Below are 27066 nucleotides of genomic sequence, written 5' to 3' on the forward strand. Positions count from 1 at the left end.
TTTTTAGGCTATCAGATTAACAGCCATTCACAGTAAGCACATATGCCACTATGATACCAGTTATTTATTGCAACTCAAGGTGAAAAGTGCTTTCATTTTTAATAAAACCCCTGTGCAATCAAGCAGACTGATTAAGAACCTAATTGATTGCTGGTATATTGTAAACTAATGCAAGTGAATTATTAAATACATATTTTGGAAATTGGCAAAATAAGCTTGCTATTCCCTTTTCCAAAGTGTTTTCAAAGAGCAAATCTATAATGATTGGGCCTATTTTTAAGAATACTTGTCAGTTGGGTGATCAGTGAGTCAGGTCACAGTGGCACTATACAGGGTGTGGGGGAGCACACTGGTGCTTACTCCTGTGGCACATACAGACACACAGCTTCTTAAACTGTTAAATCGTGTTTGCCTGGTAATAATGGAAAAACCTCAGGCACTCAGTATCTACTCTCATTAGACTCTTCTTCATGTTTTTATTAAGGCAATACTGTGTGGAATCCATTCTGGATATCCTAGTGTTAAAAGCATTAGCCATTTAAAATCTAGAGATGTTGAAAACTTGGTTGCATTCTTATTTATTGACAAAGCTTGTTGAAGTATGGAAGAAAGCAGTGGATAATCTTACCACGTGCCTCAAGCGATATATCTAAGTAATTCTTTAAACTGTTTTCCACATACAGAACATGCCTTGATTTGAAAAGATTATTTGAAATTATGTTAATCCTCTTATCTGCCATCTGTACTCTCAGAACTGAGAAAAATACAGCATTTTTTGAGAGCATCTAACTCTTACTGGTGCAAAGCAGTGTGACAGTGAAAAGCACCAACAGCAAGTTGGCCAAGGTTTCTCTAGTGGCAGTGATGTTATATGGCTACTGCCAAGAGTAGGGGGTTTTGTAGCTTAAACTTGGCTTTCTTTAAGTTTTTATCCTCGTGTTTTTTTTACCTCTGATTTTCAGTTACGTGAAATGACACTAAATAGTGTTCAAGGAAAGTTGGTGTCCAGGCTGTTTTGAGAAGAAAATAGACTAAGTTACTATTAGGAAAAATGCCTTGAGAGACACCTCTGGTATTCTCCAGAAGTCCCACTGTCTGAATTAACTACAGCCTAGGCAGTTTCCAAAGGATGTGGCATCCGACCCTTGGTACAGTTGCCTGACTAAATGAAGAATTAAGTTGAAAAGGGAAAAAGAGAATGGAAAAGAAAAAGGATTTTTAGAACCACTTGAAAATACTCTCTTTAGAAACAAGACAATGAAAGTAAACATCATCAATTTGGATGCCATTTCTTCTTTAATCATTATTTTTAAAACAATTCTTTGTTATGCAGATATTGAATTTTTGAATTTGAATATTTATTGAATTGAATATTGAATATTTATTATTGAATTGAATATTTAAAAGCCCTTACAGATAATTATCATTTGAATGTTCTTATTTATAACAATTTATTTTTGTTATCGAATTAAACAGCAAGTTTGCTTTTGTTTGGTTCCTAAAAGTAATATTCCTTTAAACTTATTCCTTCTCCTTGGCTTCAGTAGTACCAAACAACTAAAGTCATTTAACAAGTAGGGAGTACATCTGTGTGATTTACATTTCAAAGAATTTCAGTCTCCTTATTGGAGCAAGCAGGTACAGTTGAACTATGTGGCAGCCTTCTCCAAGGGTCAAAGGTTGTCCCAAAAACGCGTAGTTGTCTCCTGTTGGTTTCAGTGAGTCCGCTGCATGTTTGCGTGTGAGAGCCCTACACTTGGCCTGATGATCTGATACCAAAAGAAATGTTTGAGTGGCGTTGGCTAAAAAATACTGAATTCTTCTGGTTAATTTTCATGAGATTGTGGGGGCAACATTTTGGACACTTTCTTTGATTCAGATTCGAACTGAGATGCTGCATACAGGTTTGGTATACGGGTTTAAAGAGCAGGACATACCTTAGGCCTGGCCATCAGCCCAAAGGAAGAATCAACTAGTACCAGAGATAGTATGGAATGGGCTTTTTGTACATCCCTGAACTGTGAACAACCTTGATGTGTAGACAGAGGAGGGAGAGTTTATAGCCAAGGACAGCTGTGATACCCAAAGATGACTCAATGCTCCTTTAATGTTCCCTTCCTCACATGTACTAGCTATGGGTGAGCAGTGTTGATGCTATACCTGAAAAAATCCCTATAACGAGTCAATTGATGGAACAGTGCAACGCTCATAATGCATTGGATTCCCAGCCCGTGTACTGATCATTTCAAGTGATACTGCCTTCCTTTCAGCTGACATCATTTAAAATTAGACTGTTGCAGAAGAGAGTGTGCTTAAGATTTTAACAATAAAATAACACAAATAGGTCTTCGTTAGTTTGCACAAATGCAGATTGTAACCAATTAAATAATATATTACTAATTGTGCTGCCTGTATGAGATCAGACGTTTGAGAATCAAACATAAAATTAAACCAGTGATTCTTTTCTTACCACCTTGCCATCTCCTTTGGATTAACGCAGCAGCATCTGATTTGAAACCTTAACAGCTTTAATAATCTGCATAAATAAACCTTGAATTTTTGGCATTTACTAATAATCAAATATCAAAATAAACTTCTTAAAGTGTCTGATTTTTAACCTATCAGCATTGAACTGTATCTGAATGACCGAGATGCTCAGATTGTTGTTTGGTTTTCTTGCAGTTTGGTGACTCTCAACAACTACGCCTTGTTCGTATCCTGAGAAGTACGGTCATGGTGCGTGTTGGAGGTGGCTGGATGGCACTTGATGAGTTCTTAGTGAAAAATGATCCTTGCAGGGGTACGTAACAGAACTGTTGAAATGGACATGCAGATAATTATTTGGATACAGCCACCAGTCATTGTCTCAAGAAGGAGATTGAATTGTATAAAATGCCAGTTCTGTAAACAACATCTCGCTAAATGTTCCATAATGATCTGTTTTTGTAAACTTTAAATCCCATGGTTAAAATCTCTTCACTTACACTGATGTGTGTCTAGAATAACTGTGGTGTCTTCGGCACAGTTCCTCCAGTGTTAGAGTGGTGTAATTAAGAATTGAACCTAGCCCAAGTAGAGTTTATGCTTGTAAGCTGCTTGTATGACTTGGCAGAAATAACACACAGAAACATCCAATTAAAGCTTCTCAGCAAGACAGAAATGTTAAGGCCATAAATCAAAATAAGGCAGTTGAATCAAAAAGAATACAACAACAAAAAACGGCTCTGGCTGGTGGCTGCACCCACGCTTTTAGGCTCTGCCTTTGTAGCCCTCTCTTCTCATTGGTGTTCTCCCCAGCACCACTTTGCAGAGCCCTGAGCCTTCTACAAAGCAAGTGGAAGTTGCTCTGATCAGGAGAACCTTGTGTTCTGCGGAAGCAGGGAGTGCTCTATCACCATTCACTCCAGGGCATTGTACCGAAGGGATTGTTGTACCAGTCCTCAGAAACTTAACGGTGTCTTAGTTTGTCAGAAAACCTACTTCTTTAGTGGGAAAGTAGGCTCTGTCTGGCACCATTCTCGGAGGAATAAGGGGAGAGAAGAAAGAAGCCATTTCTGAAGGTAATGGAACAGATGTAAGTTAAATAATAGCCAAAATGGTAAAATTGCAGAGAATATTGTAATTACTGCATTCAGACTGAACTAACTTTGTGTAACTAGGTAATTCTATCCTCTTAAGTAGCAGCATTAAATTTATTCCAATTTACCTCTCAGGGGGTCTGTAGAATTGCAATCAATGTTGTAACAGCATGAAAACAGCACAGATGAGTTCGAGGGGGAGAAGAGCAAAGTAGTAAAGACAGAGATTAACTGTCCTGTAGACTTTGATAAAGTGCCAGCTGTCTGACACAAATTCTGTTTGGGAGCTGAGATTTCTGAACAGTTCAACATAGACCCTAAGAGGGTGTGCAGCTTGTGTTTGTATCAATTGCCATGCTAAGACAAGGATGTAAAAACAAAAAAGAAGCTACCACAATGCCATGAGAGCTGACTGTATGCCACTCTGGCCTAGAAACCTTTGTCCACAGGCTTAAAAGGTACCCATCAGACTTCTGGTCATAGCATCGTCACAGAGCTGTTGTAACTGGCTGGTGACACCTGCGAGCTTTTCAACGGTATTAAGAATAGTTCTTATGCTTACCAACATACTGCATATATTGTTTGTTAAAGCATGAAGCAGTTGTATTACATTTATTAGTGTTAGACCACATGCCTAACTGAAATGTAGCACCTGATTCTGCATCTGCTACTATTACAGAGTCATTTATGCCTGCAGAGCCATCCTTACTTTATGGCTTCTTAGATCAAAAATGCAAGGCTGTGGAAAATGAGTGTGTCTCAAAGTATCAGACTCCATGATGGGGTAAACTTGGTCAGTTTTGATGTATACCAAACATTTTTCTCACGTCTTCTGTAATAGACAACTATATTACAACAGTAAGACCATTGTAATTCCTACTTGGGTTGATGCTGAAAGCTACAGTAATTAGTATCTAGTTAGTTTATTGGATTTCTTTATTACTCTATCATCAGATAAAGAGTCCTTTGGTACTTCAGTCCCTGGCCCTTCCTTCCCCTCTTGTTTAACAGACCTTGTATTTTACGTACCTCTATAGTATTTGCTATTGTACTTTGCCTCTGTTTCACAGGAAGTGTGTGAGCAGATGTGTAAGTCAACACAGTGAGTCTAAAAGAATAGTGATCTCTGTAAAATCAGTCAGATGCTGGAAGTTGTACATTGGTGCATCATTCTGACTGAGCTGAAGTCAGTGATGTGAAGTGGACGTTGATCTTGGTGGTGCAGGTTCAGGCTTTTCCTTCAGCACTTGGCCTAACACACCTGCATTTCCACCAAGAGCTTCTTGTGTGTTCAAATAAATCCCGTTTCAAAGAACTGTTGTCATAAAGAGCTCAAAATGTATTGGGTCTAGTTATGTAGAAGAGTTTTAGCTTATATTACTTCTTTATGTCAGCAGATAAATACCTTTGTTACACGAGTATACTGGGGAGTGCAGTTGAGTCTATCCAAGCGCTGTTCCCTTTCCCTAGGAGAACGTTGAGAGCTCCCCTCAGAGCACTTAGAGAGACAGCTTTTGCTCTGAGTCCTGTCCTTTGGCCTGGTGCTCTGAGTCTCTTGCATATGCAGCTGCTATACTTGATTTCTTCTCCTGCTAACGATTTTCTTTAATGTGACCCATGTCCTGTGTCATTTTTTCTAGTTCATCATCACGGGAGTAAAATGTTACGTTCGGAATCAAACTCTTCAATTACCACTCAGCCTACTATAGGTTGGCAAATCCCTCTCTTTGTCTCCTCCTCTTCTCCTTTCTCTTCATTTCCTTCCCACTTTTTTAATATATATACTTTTAACAATAAGCCTCACCTATCATTTTTAGCTTAATGTGTTTCCACATGGGCTGGTGCTTTGCGAGCTAATTTTTTTTGACACGCTTGAAGAGTGTTTCAAAAACAATTGTCATTCACGTTGACGCAGTTAAATGCTAACATTTCCTGCATCTATTCTTGCAGAACATTCTCTCATTTCTGTTTGTGTGTGTGTGTGAGTGCTTAGCCACCAATTACCTCATAGTTTGGATTTTGTGTTCATCATTGCATGTTGCCAAACTACATAACTTCATAGTTTTGAATAAATATATTTGCTGCTTTCCTGTAACTTGAATTTAGCGATTTCTCCTGGACATCCAAGCAAGTATTATTTATTATGAATAGCTGTAGAGTTAGCAAAACTGCTCATCAGGTTGTGTCTCTGTATCGATAGCTGATTGATTAACAGTGACTTAGCACGTTGAGCATTCCATTATCACGCTGACTTCCTTTGACAGTGGTTCATTCCTGCTGGCATAAAGTATTAGAATAAGCAAGTTCTGCACATAACTCTTCTGTGTCCAAAATAAATGCATTGCGCAGTAATGCATTTTATTTATTGTAAAAATGTGTTGGAATTGGCATGGCAAACATGACAATCAGCAACCTTGCGACTATTTTCCTATCTGACTAAATCGACATCTTTCTTTGCTGCAGCTAAAGGGAGGACAAACGTGGAGCTGCGCGAGAAGTTCATTTTGGCAGACGGTGCCAGTCAGAGCATGGCAGCTTTCCGACCACGAGGCCGTCGGTCGCGACCCTCTTCAAGGGGAGCTTCTCCCAACAGATCTACTTCTCTGTCGAGTCAGGCTGGCCAGGCAGCTGTCCCACAGGCAGTAGCTACAAGTACACCGAAGGTAAGAAGAAACATACAAAAATGCATGGGTTAACAAACGGGGTGTAGATTTTTCATTGCTCCAACAGTATTGGCACTTTCCCTAGGTGATAGTGATAGGTGAAGAAGTATCTCAATTTTATTTCATATTCTGGGAGCATCTGAGAAGACTTTTCAGTGTCCTTCCTCTGTTGTTTGTTTGCGACACGGGAACAGAAGGTTTCTTTACATTTAAGGTGCTGCATGAGCTAACTGGCAATTCTGGATTAAGGTCTGAAAGAGAAGAAAAAAAACTATTTCATATGAAAAATAAGCTCTGCCATCTCTTTGTTTTGGAACATTTCTCATCAACACTTTCTGCTCAGTTTGTATTTCTACTATGAAATTTGATCTGCTTGTGAAAGCCTGGGTATCCTTCTCCATGACATTGTTTTCCATCTACTGTCCTTCATATTTTGATTTACCATTGTTTCATACAGACACCCCATCATTTAACACGCAACTATGGTAAGCCATGGTTGACAAACAGCAAAACGTCAACTCCTTCTAAGCCAGCTGAATCCTCAGACTATCAAGGGTCGTCTGCAGAGGTACAGTAAGGACAGAGATTCTAGTCTAATGATCTTTCACTAAAACTGTCACTTCACTAACAACCACTAGTTTCAGTGCTTCAGTGCTGCAACATCCCTTGCACATTAATGCATTTACATTTTAGACCTTTTCAAATTATTTCCTTTTTTTGTTGTTCGCTTTGTTGAATTCTAGAAAAGCTCAGCCTCAATGAATTAATTTTTAAAGTGCAAATGATTAATAAATCGTAACAGTATGCAATAAAATGGATGAGCATATGTGGTTTCCCTTTCTTTTATATAGATGTTCTTATACTTCACAGGTTGTCTTTCCTTAAATTGTTTACTTTGAGTGTGTAATGTACTATAATATTCATGAACTTCAGGAATTGGATTAATAAATTACCTCCTGTGCAAAAACCACTGAATAGAGAACTACCCAAGGTCTGTGAACAAGACTGCACAAAAGACTGATGGCAGTATATAAATCTTCCCAACAGCTGAAAGTTTTGTTTAGGGGGGCAATGCGCAGTCATTGCTCTAATAAGATAGCTATTTGATGACTTACAGGAAATGAGCTTTGGTCTTATTTCCAGCCCATGACTTACATAGAGACTGCTAGTATAGCAATTAGGGTTGTGCTGGCAGTCAAGCTGAATGACCAAAAATTTGAATGGGCTTGGAGCCAGAGTGTCTTCTCTCGTGTCATTAGAGCCAGTGAAAAAGCTGCAGCTGGAGCAGGCTGCAAACTGACTTTTCGCTTGTAGGAGTTATTCTTGCCGTGGTTTAGACAGAGGGCTTAACGTGGAGAAGCTCACACTGCCCTCATTTCTGCTGTATCTGCTTTTCACAAGTCTGCACTTTGATGGCTATTGGTACTCATCTGACACCTCCCAGTGCTAAGTTGACATGCTTTCTGCGTGGCTTTGCTCAAAGATGCATAATGAACTTTTCACTTCCTCCTGTGCGACTGGGTGCATTATTTGTGCACACTGCAGGCATCTGGATGCATACATCACTTCCAGTGCACAAGACTGCTGCTCAGAATGATTAACAACAGCACAAAATTGAATCAGTTGTCAGCTTCTAATACATTCTTGTATTTTCATCTCTTAGCTGGTAACTAAATTGTAAGATTAATTGATGGTACTTCGAAGATTCATGAGAAATATTCGGTGTTCACAGACATGGAAAAGTGTCTCGTTTCCTTTGAATTAGCAGGAAGCGAAAGCGGATGGCACTGATTTCAAATGGGAGCACCATACTTCTCACGTGCTCTTTTAACTGTCAGTAGTTTCAGTGAGTTTCATTTATGTAAAACACTGTGGTTTTAGATTATACGTGGAATGGGTGGGGTTGGGGTAGGTTGTAGAGAATTTCTGAGGCATTCTGCAATGTTTTCTGACCAAGAGAGCAGTTGTGTATTTTACACGTAGACTGGCTGTGGGCTCAAGGCTAAGCTGAAGAACAAGGTTGATCTCTTTTTCTTCCTGCCTCAAGAGATTCTATCCCAAGGCCTTTCCCAAAGTGCAGCAGCTTCAGCAGGATAATGAGATTTCCCTTTCTGTTAATCATCCCAAGTAATCTCCGTGTAGCAGAGGTTTCCAAGGTGTGGCTGGCTGGACACTTGCAGCCTGCTAAGCATTTATCCTTGGCTTTAAAGAGAGTTTAATATTGTGACCATCGCTGTCGGAGCCAGCAGATTGTCTGCTCTGTAGTCTCCATATGCTCTTTCTTTTCAGACGTGCCAGAAGTGGTCCTCACTGGCAGAGGGCCAGAAGCAGCTGCCAGGCAGCCCCTGCTGGGCCCCTGCTCGGTGCTTAGCCCGAGGCAGCTCCCAGCTCACTGCTGGGGCCTGATTTTCTGTACCCCACCTTTGTCTGGGGATCAAAGTCACGGAGCACACGTCCTGGGGTCTGGGCCACCTGAAGGGCCAGATTTGTCACTGCACTGTGTCTCCTTTTAGGATACTTACTGCTGATTAAATTCATACGAATACTGTGGTTTTCTTCCACCTCCTATCGAGTGTGTTACATGCACTTGGAGATTTGAGAGTTGAGGATTTAATTATTGTGGCACTGAAAAATCTTCTTTTTGGGGGCTGGTTGTAAATCAAGGCTCATTTTATTTCAGAAATGAAAAAGGCGAGGTAAAGCTATGGAGTAGAAACATCTCAGGCAATGTATTGACAACAGGGACTTCTTGAATTAGGCGTATATTTTTCTTCTGTATTGTGGCAAAAAGTTTTGAAATCAGGTAGTTTTGTTTTGCCATCAAGTATTTATGAAACTGAAACAAATGCATTCACCACCTATAGCAAGAGTCAGAATGGTGGAATGCCAAGCAGTGTAGATACAAAGCTTCAGCTACTTGTCTTTGTTAATTGAAGTCATGTACCATCAACTAATCTTACGTGTTTGACTAACTGTAAGAGGGTAGTATTTTTCTTCCTATATATGCATTGAAATACACAGAGAGAAGGCAAAAAAGTTACTGTCAATCAGCTTGCTAGTTCTTTTTTTTTACGTTTAGACTATTTCAGAAACTAACTGCTAAAGGAATGTTCAAAACCTCACATCATGAATAATGCTCGTACTGACTCCAACCAGTATTTCAGATTCACAGTGAATGTTGTTAAGATGATCACATCCCAAGCTACGTACCTGATACCAGACCTTACCTTCAGTTGTGACAATTGAAATGACCTTTTTCTTTTTTTTTTCCTTTTTTCCCCAATAGGGAACACCCATTCAAGGAAGTAAACTCAGACTGCCAGGGTACCTATCAGGGAAGAGTTTCCACTCTGGAGAAGACAGTGGCATCCTGTCCACTGCAGCTACCAGAGTCAGAGCTCAGTTTGCAGGTGAGTGTCTCAGCCTTAGAGCTTGATCTATCGCTTGCTTTGGTTTCTATCTGAATACTTATGAGTCATGGTAGGATGTGAGGAAGATGAGTGGGAAGGAGTGATGAGTCCTGCTGTCTCCACGTAAGTATTGCCAAGGATGCAGGTAATCAGGATAATTGTCCTCCGCTCACATGGTTGCACAGCAGGAACATTCAGCCCTGGATTTACAAATTCATGACTGAAAACTTCTTGACAATGTATCTGTCTCCAGTGTGTCTGACTAACAAAGTAGGGAAGAAGTATTGGTTAAAAAGAAAAGGTTCACTTCACAGCATCCAAGTTATGCTCAACTGTGGTAGAGCGGAGGGGTCATTTCATCATGACCCGTCCATTTCTTTTGAAAGAAGAACTGCAGCGAGCAGCTGTAGATGACCTTGTTAATGGAATATCCCATAAAAAAATTAAAACAGCACATAAAAATAGAAAGTGGTGACGCTGCGCTCTTCCAGGATCCTCAGAGCAGCTCCGTGTGAGGGGGAGGGCTGGGTGTTTGGAGCAGAAGATAGCACCACTGGCTTTCCCTCAGGTCTTCAGCTCCTCAGAGCTGACTGAGCAGTACTGGAAAATCCTGTTCAAATAGTACAGGTCTGTTAAGTTACGGGTGATTGGAAAAAATGAGCCACCTAAGATTTCAGTTTCAGCTTGGTGCTCTTTGCACATACAGGGATCCAGATTTGTCAAGATCAAAAAAGATCCAATAAGAATTGGAAAAATTATGGAAAACCACATTAATATTTTTCTGTGTAAGATCCTTTGTTGTGGTTTTTTCTTCATAGCACATTGCCTGGGCAAGCTTTCACGTTAGCAGGCTTGCTGAGAGCTCATTTACTCAGTCCTTTGTTTGGGAGAATGTATACATGTATACTCTTCCCTTGTTTACTTGCAGCTTTGAACTTTATGATTTGATGGGGGGAAAAAAAAAGTGGGGGGAGGGGAGGGGGAAGAAAGGAAGCACACATTTAGGGTTGTCTTCTGCATCTCCAAGTTATATGTTCAGAAATCCTGAATACGTGAAGATGCCAGATACTGAATTCTTGGAGTTCATAGGAGATATTTAATTCGTGGAGTTTGTAGAGAAAATGACATAGGGAAGAAAAGAGCTCGCTGTTTAGTGAACACTTTTCTTTCTTTTTAGGGGGAGATGTAGTGGGAGGTATTGTTTTATGCTGTTTTTTAATATCAAGAGGAATTTCGATTGTTGTCTAGCTTATCTAACAGGGGTCTGAGGTTTAGTTTGTGTAGCGAGAATTGTCTGGGATTGCCAAAGACCTAGGAAAGGCCTGCACGCCTTTTGCATCCTTGTGCCTAATGCTGCTGGGTATCTTTTCTCTTTCTAGAAACCAGAAGAACTCCAAGCAGACCTGGGAGCCGAGCAGGAAGCAAGGCTGGCAGCAGGTCAAGTAGCCGCCGAGGCAGTGATGCATCTGACTTTGATATTTCAGAAATCCAGTCTGTATGCTCAGATATGTCAGAGACTGTTCCACCTACAAGCAGACCGACACCCCGAGCAGGTTCTCGGCCAGGATCAGCCAAGCCTTCCAAAATTCCAACCCCCCAGAGAAGGCCACTAGCCAGCAAATTGGACAAGTCCTTGAAGAGATAATAAGATTGGCTACGTAAAGTTTTTTTTTTTTTCTTTTGCATTAAGTATTTAAGTTCGTAAGATGTAAAATATTATGTAGAAATTATTGTGAAATATTGCAAGAGGTGGATTTTTAATTCTGCAGATGGCCTTATTTGTGTATTTGTCTTCTTATTTTATGTGTATAATTTTTGTCAGATTTGTTTTTGTTTATCCCATATCCCGTGAGAAGGGGGAAGAGTTCTAATGTAAACTAACAGTTGTACACAGTAATGTGTAGAAAGTACACTAAAAATAATTACCGAATGTACAGTGTACTGAATGTACAGTGTAAGTCTCTGCAACCTGAATAAAATAGGCCTATCACTATGTCATTAGCTAACAGTAAAGGATACCTCAAGATTTTTCTTTAAAAAAGAAAAAAAAAAAAAGAATAACTAAAAAGCCAAAAGACACAATTACACATTCTGAGCTAACGAAACAAACGCTAAAGGATCTATGTCCAAACTACTAAGGAATACAAAACCACTGTCACAGTACCCTTATTTATACAGCATCTCTCAGAGAACTCACAGAGTTAATTAAGCACTCGCCAGTGATATGATACTCCAATACCTTGCAGCATTTCTGTGCCATTGCTTTCAACGAGGCCAGACACATTCTGGATATTCGAACTGTTATTCTGTGAGAATATCAATATAAAGTGCATTCATGTAAATGTGAGGTTTTCTTTTGCTTGAGTGGATGGTAGCACTGTATCATTGAACTCATTTTGTATCAAAGCAATTTTGCTTGCAGAAAGCTCTGAAATAAACATGTCCCTTAACTTTATTTCTATCGTATTTCTTATTTCACAGGAAGATCATTTTCTGCGTTATGATTTAGGGCATATATTATTTCAAATGACCAATAATTGCCATAGGAACATAGACTTTAATGTAATTTCCAATTATCTGCAGTCAGATTTTGGTTAGCTACTGTATTTGTTTAATAAAACACTAAATTGCACATATCAGATCATATGAAATTATCTGTAATTATTGTGTGGTGACAATTATTTTCTCCGTATTAAACTGTGGCATTTATATACCATGTATGAAAGGCATAAAGGGTAATTTGGCTACTTTTTTTGTCAGTGAAATATTTTTGCCATTCAGGGGTTCTTTGGAAAGGATTAATGATCCTTTATATCTGATCAGGATGTGGCTTCAAACAGGAGTGCTACAGAACAGTTAGGAAGATGCTGTAGTAACAGAATCCCTAGAAATGCAAAATGTTTGATAATACCAGAAAAATCACTTAAAATTTGGCCAATACACCAGACTAAATAATCTAGATCTGACTGTCGAGATACCAGAAAATGTTGTACCTTTAGCACAGGAATTTTAGGGGAAGTCTGGTTTAAGATTGGTCCCTTAGCGTGCTAAAAATGAAGCAGAAGTTCAGCTGGTTGCATGTAGGTAGCAGTGACATCCACATCCTCTGCTAACGCTCATCACAAGTATTACTAAGATGATTTTTTCCCAAGTTTTCACAAGAGCTTTCTGCAGGCACAGACGTTGAACCCAGAGTTGGTTTGTGAGAAACTGAAAAACAAAGTAAGTCTCCAAAGTCGGATCAGTCAATCAAAATCCACTTGTGTCAGGATTTCCTCCAACGTGCACGCAGGAGCTGTACAAGTGTTTGTGGAAAACAGGCAGGAAATTCCACTGAGAACTAAAAGGAAAAGTGAGGTTTGATGGGGCCCTGAGTGAGATTGCAGCTGGTGGGGTTCGGAAAGAAATCGTCCTGCTCTTCACCTCTTCCTTAGCCACTGCTGGGTGTGTGAAGGCCAGATGTTGCTGCACGCTTCAGATTGAGCCCGTCACCTCCTGAAGCCGTTTGCACCTCCTGCCTGCCAGCAGCACCTGGCCTGGGACAGGCAGCAGTGAAGGGACGGGCGGCTTCTATCACAGGCTGAATTTAGCCCATGTTACAGCATCGGTCTCTGCTGTAACCTTTCGGCATTTCATCTTTTCTCCGGCAGCGATTGCTCTCCCCCAGCACTGAAGTAAATGAGGGTGACTTGAGAGCATTTCGGAACCCCGCAGCACCCCTGGGTAATCTGAAGTCACCCAGAAGCAATCTGCATCTTCCAGGTGCTCATTGAAGCAGCTCTGCTTGCCAGCTGTAAGAAGGAAGGGAAAAGAGTCAATGCAGGCACTTGCGTGGCTGCCTTGGCTGGAGGAAGGGTAGTGCCCAACGTGATGCTACTTGTGCATTTTATAACCACTGGAGAAAAGGGTTGGGATGGCAGCTCTGAATCACTGCCCTGCAAGAATAGGTGTGTAGTTGTATCCCAAAGGGACAGAGCAGGTCCCTAAGCAGGGATGAGGTCATGGCACTGAGCCTGCTGGAGATCAAGAAGTGCTTGGACAACACTCTCAGACACACAGTCTGAGTTTTGAGTGGTGCTGTGTGGAGCCAGGAGCTGGACTTGATGATCCTTGTGGGTCCCTTCCAACTTGGGATATTATGGTGTTGTATGATTCCTTGAGCTCAGCCTTCATGGGGTGGCATTGGCATATACCTGAAGCACCCTCCATCTATATTGTGGTCTTAGCTTTAAACATATTTATAATACTTCATGAAATAAGCAGCTAACTGGAATTTACTTGTTGCTACGTTGTAACTTCACAGCAATAGTAAAGCTGTGACCAGATTTTGGGAATCTCAGCACAGACTAAAAGAACAACCAACTCGCTTTCTGTAACTTGTCTACTGCAAAACCACGGAGGTTGGGGATGGGAAAGTGGAGGAGCTACTTTATGGCTTTCTGAGAATCACTCCATTTTGGAAACCTGATTAATAGTAAATTAAATGGGACTAGGAATTCTCCTGTTAAAAGCCCAAATCTGTCTTAAGATCTGGTACTTTACATAATTACCTTCCAAAAAAAAAAAAAAAAAAAAAAAGATTTAAATGCTTTAAATTGATAGTAAGAATTCCCCAAACTTTGAGGCTTTCTAAAACTGTGTTTCCTGTGTTATAAAAATTACACTGACAGAAGTCTGAACATAAATATTGGATCCTCTGCACTTTCGTGGCACAAAGACAAACTTCAGGATTTCATTGAGCCCCCGTTAGTGTGGGGCTCTGCATCCCAAGCAGGCTGAGCAGTTCACTGAAGTGGGGCTCCTATTGCAAGTGGCTGTGGGTAACAAGCCCTGCTCTAGGATTTGGTACCGCTGTGTTCTGGGAACGTGCTTAATTGTTGGTCTTTCACTATGAATTAAATGCATGGGAACGTGGATTATCTGAACATTGTCCTAGTGGCCAGGGTCCCAGCATGAAAAGAAGAAAATGGAATCAGCAAGGTCTCAGCTAACAGGCAAGTTCTCCGTGGTAGGAGACACTACCAGCAGGATTTTAGGGCTGTCAAACCACAGTAAGAGATAAATAACAGAGTTTTATTGAACTCACTGTGTAAAAAAAGCAGTGCTGTTCTGTTTCCAGTAGTTCAAAAATGTTATTTCTGTGTTCCCAACATAAATGAGACAGGATCAGCCCCACAACCATACCAGAAGGCGATCATAAAGTCAACCTTTTAGCACGGCCTAGGTTCTTGTGTCCATAAGTTCTGTGATTCTTAGTGCAGTGATGGCACGGGGGTAATGGGGAGGAAAGACGGGTTGGCAGACCAGTGGCTGTGAGATCCATGTTGTCGGCCGAATGAGGCATATTTAGTGCTCTCAAAAGCTGGCTCAGTTCTTGGCCCCTTTACTTTTCCAGTCACTTTTATCTGTCTGCATTTCTGTTTTGCTGCCCTCAAAGTGGGAGGGTGTCTACAGGATATTGTAAAACGTACAGACGAAACCTGTAAGTAAGAAATGCACCTGTGAAGAACTAGGCATGCCTTGTGGCCTCGGCAGCTTCAGCTCACTCAGTGTTGATGAAAAGTGAGCTTCTTAATGACATGCTAATGTGCTGGATGACAGTAATTCAGGCTTTGCCTGCAGCACATCATTTTACAAAAGCACAGCGATGAGGTTATGTGTGATCTTAAATTAAAAATTAATGCATTTCTTAAAAATAAACTCTGCCGTGCTCAGCAGCAGCGTCTGAACCAGCATCTGCTTCTGCCAACATCTTTATGTTGGAGCTTATCAATGTTTACAAGTATTTTAAGTGTGGGAGACAGGGATTTGGCCAACCCCTTTTCAGTGGTTTGTGGGGACAGGACACGGGGCAATGGCCACAAAATGGAGCACAGGAAGTTCCAACAAACATGCAAAACTTCTTCACGGTGAGGGTGACGGAGCACTGGGACAGGCTGCCCAGGGAGGTTGTGGAGTCTCCTTCTCTGGAGATATTCAAGGCCCATCTGGACACCTACCTGGGCAGCCTGTTATAAGGAACCTGCTTTGGCAGGGGGGTTGGACCCGATGACCTCTTGAGGCCCCTTCCAACCCCTACAATTCTGTGATCCACCCTGAAGGAACAGCAACACGACCCACAGCCAAGACACAGCACTTGCAGGGGTTGGTCACAGCACATGGCAAGAGGACATGCAGCTGAGCACCCTCTGTGCTGTTGCACAAATAACCATGGGGACGGAAAACAAGCATTTGGGGAATACAAACCCGGCCTGCCTCATCTCAGCACAGCTGCCCCAACAGCTCCCAGGTGTTTCCAGCTCTTAAGCTGTGTGTTAGCACCTGGTCTCGTGCTAGGCCAGTGGTATTTAGCTGGATGTTTGCTCTTACTGTGGGCTGGAGTGGGGAGTGGTGGTGTTAGGAGGTTTATAGCTCAACACAAGCTGAGTGGGATTTTGCAGAACAAAGAAAAGGTGCTTTCCTAATGAAAATTGCTCTCTCTGCTGAATTTGAATAACCTGTTTGCAGGCACAGAGGTGGGAGGGATGGTTGGGTTGTTTGCTTGCCTGTTTTGTTTTGTTTTTTTCCCTGGTAGTAGTGTTCTTGGAAGACAATAGTGTTAGGAGGTTAAGTGCCCATGGGTTAGTCATCTCCGTAGAAAAAGAAGGAAGTCATATTTTTCAAGAAGGGGAATATTGCAGAGGAAAAAGGAGCTCTTCAGAAATAATGGATGAGGCAGCAGCTTAAGCGACACATAACTTGCACAGAAACACTTGGTAGCTGATACTGTTGAGGTATTTTTTTATGCAGATGTAAAGCCTTCTGTTAAGACTTGTTCAGAGCTTGGCTGCTGCAGATGAAGCAGTATCTGACCTGAAGCTAAAAGAGTCTTGGGGGATGTAGTTTTGTAATTAAGTGTTTCTTCTGAAGTGAGATAGTTTAAATAGTCTGAATTGCAGCTTGTGGTGCTAAATCTGCATTTTTGTATTTGAAGGTTTAAGGAAAGAGTGATGAAGGTGAATTGTGTAACTCAGCTGGCATCCTGGATGAGTAAGTACGAGCAAGTTAATAGATGTGTTCTTAACACTTGGATGATCGAATATGAGTAAGAACCCCAAACCATAAATCAGGCCCTGTCAACATCCACGGTGCTTTTGTTCCTCTGGGAAGAGGCAACCCGAGTGGTGATAGCTCTGTCCTGGCAGGAAAAGCTGACTTGAAGCTTTTTGTGGGGGTCATTACAAACTTTCCAATAGTTAGAAAAAACTCCAACACTTTTTCTTTTTTTCCCCTCTCTTTCTGGGGCTTGATCATGGTACTTCCAAATCCTTTTTTTATTGGCACAGTAATGGTTATCTAGGGACCCATGGAAGAGTTTGCATTGTCTGGGCTGTTTTTAAAGGCAATGAGTTTATAGGATAAAGTAATAACCTTACATTTAAAAGCCTATGATCCAAGGATGAGGCAGGAAACAAGTGAGCTCAAAATGAGGAGGAAAAAAATAGGCTTGTACTTATTGTAAGGAACTCCACATTTGCTGATCAGAAGAGTTTAAGACCTGAGTTGGTAGAAGTGTAATAGAATAAAACAGTGAAACAAGGTAATCGGGGATAGATAGTAGTCACCAAAGGCTGCTACAAGGAACTGAAAGGTGAAGTAGTGAGCTACTGTCTGGAGTCCTCATTTTGCACAGACTTGGTAGGAGAGGGTTGGAAAGTGTCTCGCATGCAGTACCAGCTCTCTTAAAAGGTACTGCTAAGACCTGGGGACCTGCTAACCAGTCTGGGCTTGAAAAAAAAAAAAATATCATAGAAGCAATAAATGATGTATTGGTGGAAACTTGAATAAATATGCTGTGGAAGAATTGGTTCAACTTCTAGAGAGAAGTCACGCCTTACAAACTGCCTGGGAAGCCTTTGAAAGGCTCAGTTAGTGTGGACAAAGGTTGAGATAGACCACATGGCTTCCCGAAAAATTCAGCAAGGTTGTTCACCACGAGTTCTTGAAGCAAGCAGTTATGGGATCAGAAGAAAGGTCTTAATGAGGGTAAATAGCATGCTAAAAGCTAGGAAAGACCATGTAGGAGACAGTGATTTTAATAGTTTTAACAGGAAAAAAATAAAAAAAAAAAAAGGGGGCCTGCTGTGGAGCCCTTGACAGGTTTTAACACACAGCTACAGGCGCTGGCTCAGAAGTTCCCGAAGCACACATTGTTGGAAGGGTGCTCTGGAAAAAAGCATCGCTGCCTTTCTGTGATTCATCTCGCCTCCCGGGAGGCATGCATTGCTTTCCGCTGACTACCAGGGTCCCACAGTGACTAGCTCAGCCCTCGCCAACTAACTTTTGGTAGAATGAATCCCACCCCAAATTAATGAGTTTATTTCTAGCCAAGAGTAACAGGGGATGGGATTGTCACAAGTGGTTTGGAAGGTCTGCTGCTGGCTTTTATCGCTTACACACCCTTTGGGTGAACTACGTGTGTTCTAGGGATATGCAAATCATGAAGCATCCCAAAATCTAGCACTATTTCTAGTCATGTTTAGGAAATGCAAATGTGTAAGAGGGGCAGAGAATCCACTCACGTTATTACTCTGAAGTATGTTAGGTACGTTGGAGCATTCTTTTGGTCCTTCAGCAGCAAACTCAGGTATGAGCAATTATACTCCCCACTGTGTTGCTGCCAGTCACACATCCTCTGCAAGGCACAGGCAAATCCTATTCCCTTTGGGTTCCCTGATAAATCACCATACCAGGAGCTCTTAGATCCATGCGCATCACAGTAAACAAACACATCATTCAAGGGATGCTGGCAGGCCACGCATGTCCTTAAGATCCAAGCCACTTAAAAATTTGTCGATGAGAATACCACAGTGGCGTGTTTCTCTTCCTTTTAAATGTCCTATGCATTGGAGGAAGATAACGGAATGGGATTTTCCCAAAAAAGCCATGAGCTATTCATTACTCTGGTGTGTTTTGTTTTCTTTATTTGCATCTTGAATAAGCACAACTGAATGTGGCCATTCATAAATTTCTCTCTCTCTGGAAGGAAGAAAAAATAAAAATAATTGTTAAGTTCTGGGTGTAATGAATATTTACTTAAAACTATTTGAATAGCTTTCCATTCAGTTAGAAATGAATTCAGGGTGCAGTTTAGTATGTTTGAACTTAGGGGCATAGCATAGGCATTCATTTTAAAGCAGATTTAATTTGTTCTGTAAAAATACAATGAGATGCAGTAAACAAACCACAAATAAATTAGTCATCCAGTGCCTTTATTTTTCAAAAGGAAGGCAAAATGCTAGCAGTGAGTTCTGTTTCCACTCATTGTGTTAGTGTTTTTTCCTCACAGAGTATATTTGCAAATACTTGCTCGAGTTGTTTTGAACCGTACGGCAACCCTGTAGCATTTCCTATTAAAATGAGCAAACTGAATTTTCCAGCCCGTGTGCGTCGCTCTGCAACAAAAGCCTAAGTGATGCTTTCCCCAGCCAGATGGCAACGAGGGTGTGTGAGCTGCGGCTCCTGAACTCGGGCTGAACCTCACGGCGCAGAATGATGCTATTATAGTCCCTGCGTAGGCTGCCGGCACAGCTGCCTCCTAGCCCGGGAGGCCCGGGTGCGTGGAAAGCAGCGGCCGGTCGGGAGGAGATTGCTCATTATTTCTGCTGATACTGGGGAAGATCATTAGCTTGACCACAGCACTTCTCAGTCTGAAAAGTCGGCTGATGTGGTCACTTAACCAGCACAGGCTTTTCTGTGTGATTTTTTTTTTTCTTTTTTTTTTTTTTTTTTCTTTTCCTTCAGCATTTTTTACCTCTTATATGCTGCATTTGCCTGCTCTTTAATTATGGGGGCTGGGGAGATGAAATTGTGAAGAAATAATCTTTATTCTGTTCTCCTCCTCTTTTTTTCCCCTCTTTTTTATTTTTTATTTTTTTTTTCTGGCTTATGAGGCCTTATTAAATCTTTCCAGTTTTTAGGGGAGGGGACTGTTCTTAATGATGCAAAAGAATTTTAATGCAGCTCTCGTTAATGGTAAAGCTCTTAATTACTGGTGAAAAATTCAGCCCCATATGAGCACTTAGTATTTGGTACCTTTAAAACTTTCCACACAAGAGAGCTCCTCTTCACCTCTGAGTTTCCACTATGTTTCCAGCGATGTGCGTATAACTCTCCAAAAATATTGCTGTGATCTCATCCCATAAAATAACCCTGGTCAGTGTTGGGCCAAATCCTCAGGCTGTATCAGCTACAGGGGCAGGAGGCTATGGCCAGCAAACACGCTCTCTGTTGCAGAAGCCATGCCAATAGGCCAGCCCAAGTGGAAACTTTGTCCTCCCAGGGGTAGAGGATGATGAAATGTGGTAGTGTGGGTAGACCTGGTGGCTCTGCAGGGAAGTGTGAGTCCAGGCAGCTTTCATTGGGGCAAGACTTCTGAGATATTTAGGCATTCTCACCCCCAGCAATAAGAGGTCCTACTTCCCCTGGGCAGACCTTGGTAAGTTTCTGCACATGTTGGATCCTTGCATCCTCTCTTTTGTTTTTTTTAATGCCCTGAGTCATATTTGTTGAGCTCAGGACTGGCTTCTTCCTTCAGTTAGTTGCAGTATCACTAAGTGATTGCAATCTCTAGAGCAAGTAACTACCAAAGTCTGCAAATAATGAGCTATTTAATTAGTTAGGATTAGATGTCAGTAATGACATAGGCTCTTGGCTGCTCTTCTGCTTCCTCTGAGCATCTTCTCTTTGTGTCCTCCACAGAGACTTTCTGAAAGAGCATGGTAGGTGAGAATTTGTCTCCTGAAGGTGCACATGTATGACTGTGCAGTGAGTCCTTAGCTCTGGGTACTCTCGGAAGAGATGAAAGTAGGACCATCCGATCACCTCATGTGTCCTGCTGTTTTAAGGAAGTAGGGTTTGTACTACTTTGTAGAATCACAGAATATCCAGAGTTGGAAGGGACCAACAAGAATCACTGACTCCAACTCCTGGCTCCACACACAGAAACACCCAGAAATCAAGCCACGTGTCTGAGAGCATTGTCCAAATGCTTCTTGAGCTCTGACAGGCTCAGTGCCATGACCACTGCCCTGGGGAGCCTGTCCCAGTGCCTGACCACCCTCTGGGTGCAGAACCTTTCCCTCACACCCAGCCTGACCCTCCCCTGTCCCAGCTCCATGCCGTTCCCTTGGGTCCTGTTGCTGTCCCCAGAGAGCAGAGCTCAGCGCCTGCCCCTCCGCTCCCCTTGTGAGGGAGCTGCAGGCCGCCATGAGGCCTCCCCTCAGCCTGCTCTGCTCTGGGCTGAACAAACCAAGGGACCTCAGCTGCTCCTCATACATCTTGCCCTCTAGACCCTACACCATTTTTGTAGCCCTCCTTTGGACACTGTCTAATAGTTTTATGTCCTTTTTATACTGTGGTGCCCCAAACTGCATACCATACTGGATGTGGAGCCACCCCAGAGCAGGGTGGGACAGTCACTTCCCTCAACCAGCCAGCAGTCATGTGCCTAAAGCACCCTAGGACATGGTTGGACCTTTTTGCTGGCAGGGCATGCTGCCAGCTCACATTCAGCTTGCTGTTAATCAAAGCACCCAGGTGTACCTTACCTTGTAGGAGTGACTGAGTAATGGGACTCAGCCCTGTAGGATATGGCTTGTTCTTTTTTAATCTTTCATCAAAGGCAAGACTGTATGTGTGGTAAAGATTTCTGATTTAGTAGTGTTTATTTATACACAAAGCTTCTTAATTTTTATACTGAAAGGACTATTGAAGATGCATTTTTTTTTCTCCAAATGGAAGGTAATATGTTCTTTGATTCATTTCCTTTCTTCTTAGTATCTGCCCCAAATTTAGAAGGAATTCCTCTAAAAGCTGTCTTTGAAAAAGATAAAATTTCCTTTTTGCAGAAAATGCCATTGTATGGGAAAGAGCAGAACAGTCTGCTGTAATTTTATTAACCATGATTTGAATTAAACTAGTTTCGGCAGAGAAGACACATACATAATGCAGACCTATGCTTTTGTTTTTCTAAGTTTTCCTCTGTTTTATTTTAAGCTTGTCTAGTGAAACACTGGTAGTACTATAATATTATCCAGGAATTTCCTAAATAGCAATGCAAAATAATAAGGTGGATTACCAGCCTAGAGTTGTGTTTTTTTGCTATCAAAATGTCAGAGATGGGAATCTTTTCCTTGTCCTAGATACGTGGCTTGTTCTATATAAAAGTGTATTTTTATATTATGTCTTTATATATTAGTAGTCAGCCTCTGGCCCTGAATGCTATGTTCTGTTATTAAACTCTAGGGTATAAGATGTGGCCTCCAAATCTACATAAATAAAGGCAAACATTTTCAACTGAGTGGAGTAATTAAATGTTTTCCAGAGAGTCTGAGTCCAGGCAGAGTGATGTCATTCAACTGTTTTTTTAAAAAATAAATAAACTCTGAAAAAATACATCACTGTGCGATAATTATATAGGCACAATTGCTAAAGTACTGAAAACATTTAGAAACACCTGTTGAATGGGCAGTATTTTAGGCAGCTGCATTAATGCAGCCTTGATTTGTCGAGTTCTGTTTTGGGGGTTGTTGTTGGTTTTTTCAGGTTAAGTGCATGTGTGTATGATTACCAGAGTGAGGTCATTTGCAGTCCAGCACCCGGCTGTGTACATGGTTTGGAAGGTAGAGTTAGAGATAAAAATCAGTTGGATTAAAATCCAAGAGGAGAACACAGTTTTGTTGTTGTGATATTAACTTGCAAGGAAATATTTTTGCTGTAAATTATACTGTGTAAACTCACATATGTAGTCCCAGACTGAAACACCAGCTGTGTCTATCGTTGAAGAGATTTAGTGAACAATGCATGTCAGACAAAATTATAGTATAATTTATTCATACCTCTTAGAATAGCAGAAGTAAAGCTGAAATCCATGTGCCTGTAGACAAAAGGTTTTGTCCTAGTTTGTATCCTGTCCAAGGATGCTATATCACAGTGAGAAAAGGCTCTTGTGAAGGATGATAAAGAACAAGTATATTAAAGCATAAATCCTAATTCACAACTGAAATAAGCGTGCAATTCAGGTAGAAATAACTGACGAAACCTGTCAAAGCATGAGCTGCTAGTACTGTAGCACAAAGCTTTTTTCTTGACTTTGAGGTTTTGGGTGTGTTGGGGGTGAGTTTGGGATTGACTTCATCAGGCCTGGAGAAAGATGGCTAAAAATCAAGTCTCATTTATATTTTTTTTAAGTCAGTGTTTAGTTGTGTTTTCTGTCAAGATCTTTTTTCTGACTGTGAGGAGACAACGGCCAGAAGAAAACAAGGAGTCTCAGATTTAATGTCATATCTTGCAATAGCTCTTACTTGGCAGGGATCTATTCTGGCAGTAAAGAAGATGAACAGCGCTTCTTCAGGCTGATACAGCATCAGGAGATTGTTTGCTCAGTGATGTTGCAGAATGGCGTAAAGACACAAGCTAATGTTTCAGGCTGAAAGTTCTCAGGACGTTTCTTGAGCTGGTATTTCTTGATGCAGCTCTTATGTGCAGTAAGGCACTAATATAAAGTACTTATATTGGTGATAATTCTCTAGTAAAATAAATGGCAAATTACTGGAAATCTGAAAAATGTGTTATGTGATAGTTTCCTGACTAGTACTGGTTTGCCTCAAAAATGCTTTGGTGATGCTATACTTCCAACAAACATTAATATAATAAAACACACTCTGTGTGCAGTGCTTCTGATGCTGACTGTTCTCTCAAATCTCTAGCTCTTTGTTGTCTCCTCTGGTGAAGTGGTTACGGCACTTTGCCAGCACTGTTCCTCTCTCTCTCTAAACTGAAGACTGTATCTACAGTGGTGACTAGCAGAATTGGCAAGAATAGAAAGGACATTTCTTGCTCATAGGGGACTGTTATTCTTGTTCTTGGATTTCATGGTTCTGGGTGGAAAAATTGTAGTGAGTATTTAGTACTTCTGCTCCCTGTAATGAGTGAAACCAAGAGATGAAATTCTGTGTAAGAATATGAGTCAATATATGTAAGTGCTTTGAAAAAAAAACAAACAAACAAACAAAAAAACACAACAGATAAATGGAGATCTAATTTTAATCTTCAATAGTATGCCTCAGGTTATTTTTTCATGTTCATATATATGTCTTCCCAGTACATCACAAACAAAGTTCAACTTGAGAATGGAATTTAAATTGTACTGAAGCACTTTTTATTTTTTGTCTGGTGAGACCAATTGGTGGTTGATCTGGAAAGGGATAAATACTCAGTGCATTTCCAAGTTGTCTTTTACGCTACAGATATCATGTTATCTAAGTTTTGCTCCAAAGTTATATTTAAAATTAAAATTAAGAAGATGAGAAGGGGAAAATACCTATCTGAAAAATGTGGCCCAAAGAGAAACAAAATCATCTTTGAGCATTTGCAAAAGCTAGCATGTACCAAAACTGTCTACAGGGTAGAAGTGTTCAGTCCTTATGAGAAGTGTTGTAAATATGTGTCATTGTGGCACTGCTGGTCTCTTATTTTGGTAATTCTAACCTCTGCAGAGTACTGGTATGCTCTTACCATTTTAAAACCAAGATAGATAGCTTAAGACTAGAAAGAAGGGAAGTAGGAATATGCTGGTTTTGCGGATAGGAAATGGAGAAACAGATTAAGCAATTTGCCTGGGAATATTCAGGAAACTTGCTGGCAGATCAGGAAACTGGTTCAGTACACTAATCCTCATTGAGTCTTCAATCTGTAAAGACCATCCCTCTCTTTCCAACACAATGTTAATTGATATGTCTGTTTAGAAACCTAAATTATGTCTTCCATGTCTGGAAACACATCCTCAGTTACCTAAAAACTAAATTATGCTTAATTTAAAAAAAAAAAAAAAACAGTTAAGTGTCACTGTTTGCTTATCACTAGCTGATAGAGAAGACATTGGATGTGTTAGGTACAAGTGGACGAGTCAAGCAGTAACACTACACTGTGCCCATCAAGTGTTTCTGCTAGGGAACACAGGCTAGAAGGGAACACAAACATGAATATGAATTTATCTTTCAGTTTGGGACTCTGGAATTTTTCTGTTTTAATAGCGTTCTAATAAAATCAAAACACTGAATCTTTCCCAGCAAAGTTATAAATAGAAAGTAGGCACACTCCTTGTTATACAGAAAGATAGACTCCAAAAGGAGATTGTTCACAAAATGGAAAAAATCCAATTAAAAATGCTGACATTTACTTGTATCTCAGAGCTGCCACACTTCTGCTCAAAACCAGCTGTTGTTTCTCCTTCGTTTTCCCGTGTAATTGATTTATTTTCATGACTGAGAACAGCATGGTGCAGCATGAACAAGACAAATGGCCTTTCTGCGCAGTGGCCCCATTGTGCTTCTGATGGGTGAGCTGATGGTGAAACCACAGAAATGGGTTCATCTTAAAGTCTAGGTGGCCTGAGCAGCTTTGTGGCTGCAAACCATACAAGCAGAATCTACTAGTAAGGTCAAAATTTTCTTCTGCTCCTGTGTTACAATCCACATTATGTCTCTTTGGTTCCTGGACTTGCTCTGCGCATGATACAAAACTGGAAGGAATGGCTAATGCACCAGAGGACTGTGCTGCCATTCACGGGGACCTTGACTGGTTGGGGAAATGGGCTGATAGGATTCTTTCAACAAAGGGAAGGGCAGAATCCTGCACTTGTAGAGGAATAACCCAAGGCACTAGGATGGGCTGGGTACTGATCAGTTGGGAAGTAGCTTTGTAGAAAAAGACCTGTGTGTCCTGCTGGACAGCAGGTTGACAGTAAGCCAGTGATGTGCCCTCCTGGAAAAGAAAGCCAACAACCTCCTGAACTGTAGCAGGTCAACGAGGTGATCCTTCTGCTCTGCTCAGTTCTGGTGTGGTCACGCTTGGAGTGCTGTGTCCAGGCCCTGGTTCCCCAGTACAAGACATGGATGTAACAGTGCAGCCAAGAACTGCAATGATGTAGGGACTGCAGTATACATGAAAAGCCTGAGAGAGAAGGGACTGTTAGATTTGATGAGAGAAGGCTCATGAGGGATCTTGTCAGTGTGTATAAATACCTGATTGAGAGATGATGGGGATATAAAGAAGATGGAGGCAGATTTGCCTCAGTGGTATCCTGGGAAAGGACAAGGGGCAAAATCTGAAACATGAATCTGAAACAAGAATACTTAGAAGAAACTTTTTTGCTGTGAAGGTGACTGAACACAGGAGCAGGTTGCCAAGAGGAGCTGTGCAGTCGCCATCCTTGGACATGTTCAAAATCTGACTGGACATAGTCCTGAGTGACGGGCTGGCCATCCTCTGAGCAGTGGTGGTTGGGACAGATGATCTTCACAGATCTCTTCCAACCTCAGAGGTTCTGTGAATTTTACCATCAACTTTAGAACATACAATAGCATATTCCTAATAATATTCGATATTCATCATGCTACCAAAGCTAGGAGCACCAGCTACAGTCACGGATTCCAATGAGCTATCAATACAGATAGACATAGCTTAGGACTATAAAAAATAATAATAATAAAAAAATTACTGAAGGTAAGCTGCAAGCCCTATCTTCCCTATTCCTTGCACAGTGCTCCATTCACAACACATTTTTTTTTCCCCTCAAAGTATGCTCTGGATTTTGTTTCAAGGTCTGTATGGGTAACGAATGAGATATGAATGCACAGATCTCACTTGTTATAAATATACTAATAGAGATTATATTTCTGAACCAAATTTGCCCCCTATTCAGCGCTTGCAGAAACAGAGGTACATTCATTCTGCAAGAACCTCTTCAAAGATCTATTCACAGCCACTCATGGGAAGTGCTACATCTCCAAGAATGTGTGAGAGAAAATCACTCTAATTGAATGCATGAGTAACTAACTGACTGCCGGATTGTGACCGACCTCTGTTCAAGCCCAAAGTTGGACATGTTCTGCTGGGAGCAAGAAGACATTGCTGGGCCATCTGGTCCTCTTGCTCTCTGCGAGTAGCCATGAGAACTGAAAACAGGACTCCATGTAATAGAGAGCATTTATTCTGCTAAAGCACTTCCTAAATACAGTTTCTACATATATACAGAGCTGTAGGTACTCAAATAGAGTTGCATATCTTAACATTTGTCTAAGAAAGAAAAGTTTCTAAAGCACTGGGGTTTAAGGCTAGTCTGGGGCACCAAACTGCTGCGAAAGGCAAGTGTCAGATTCATTTACTGAGTTCTTTTGACTATTTGTCTCTCTAAGTATGTAGTGGTTTTATGTGGCAAGGTTCTGGTAGCAGGAAGCCATAGGGGTGGATTCTATGAGAAGACTCTAGAAGCTGCCCCGTGTTAGGTAAGGGCCCTACTGCTGGCCAGAGCCAGGCCAATAAGTGGTATTGTTTGCAAATTGTGAGAGCATATTTAAGAAAGGAAAAAATAAA

The 27066-nt window shown here is 41.2% G+C and overlaps 1 protein-coding gene across 7 annotated transcripts in view; it reads left to right on the forward strand.

Moving 5' to 3' along the window:
- LOC311207660 (dystonin-like) overlaps positions 1-12106 on the forward strand; it is a 265958-nt gene extending 253852 nt beyond the window's left edge. For 3 of the 7 annotated variants that reach the window (XM_084283802.1, XM_084283806.1, XM_084283803.1), the window contains 6 exons: positions 2683-2800; positions 5219-5287; positions 6042-6241; positions 6699-6809; positions 9528-9651; positions 11031-12106. In XM_084283802.1, coding sequence (XP_084139928.1) covers positions 2683-2800; positions 5219-5287; positions 6042-6241; positions 6699-6809; positions 9528-9651; positions 11031-11296 — 888 coding nt within the window. In that variant the 3' untranslated portion in view covers positions 11297-12106. The remainder of the gene's footprint in view (positions 1-2682; positions 2801-5218; positions 5288-6041; positions 6242-6698; positions 6810-9527; positions 9652-11030) is intronic. The other 4 variants (XM_084283805.1, XM_084283808.1, XM_084283804.1 and 1 more) reach the window with 2 other exon arrangements.
- The last annotated feature ends 14960 nt before the right edge of the window (positions 12107-27066 follow it).

This window comes from Netta rufina (assembly GCF_964035555.1).
Source record: "Netta rufina genome assembly, chromosome: 3".
Taxonomy (NCBI): domain Eukaryota; kingdom Metazoa; phylum Chordata; class Aves; order Anseriformes; family Anatidae; genus Netta; species Netta rufina.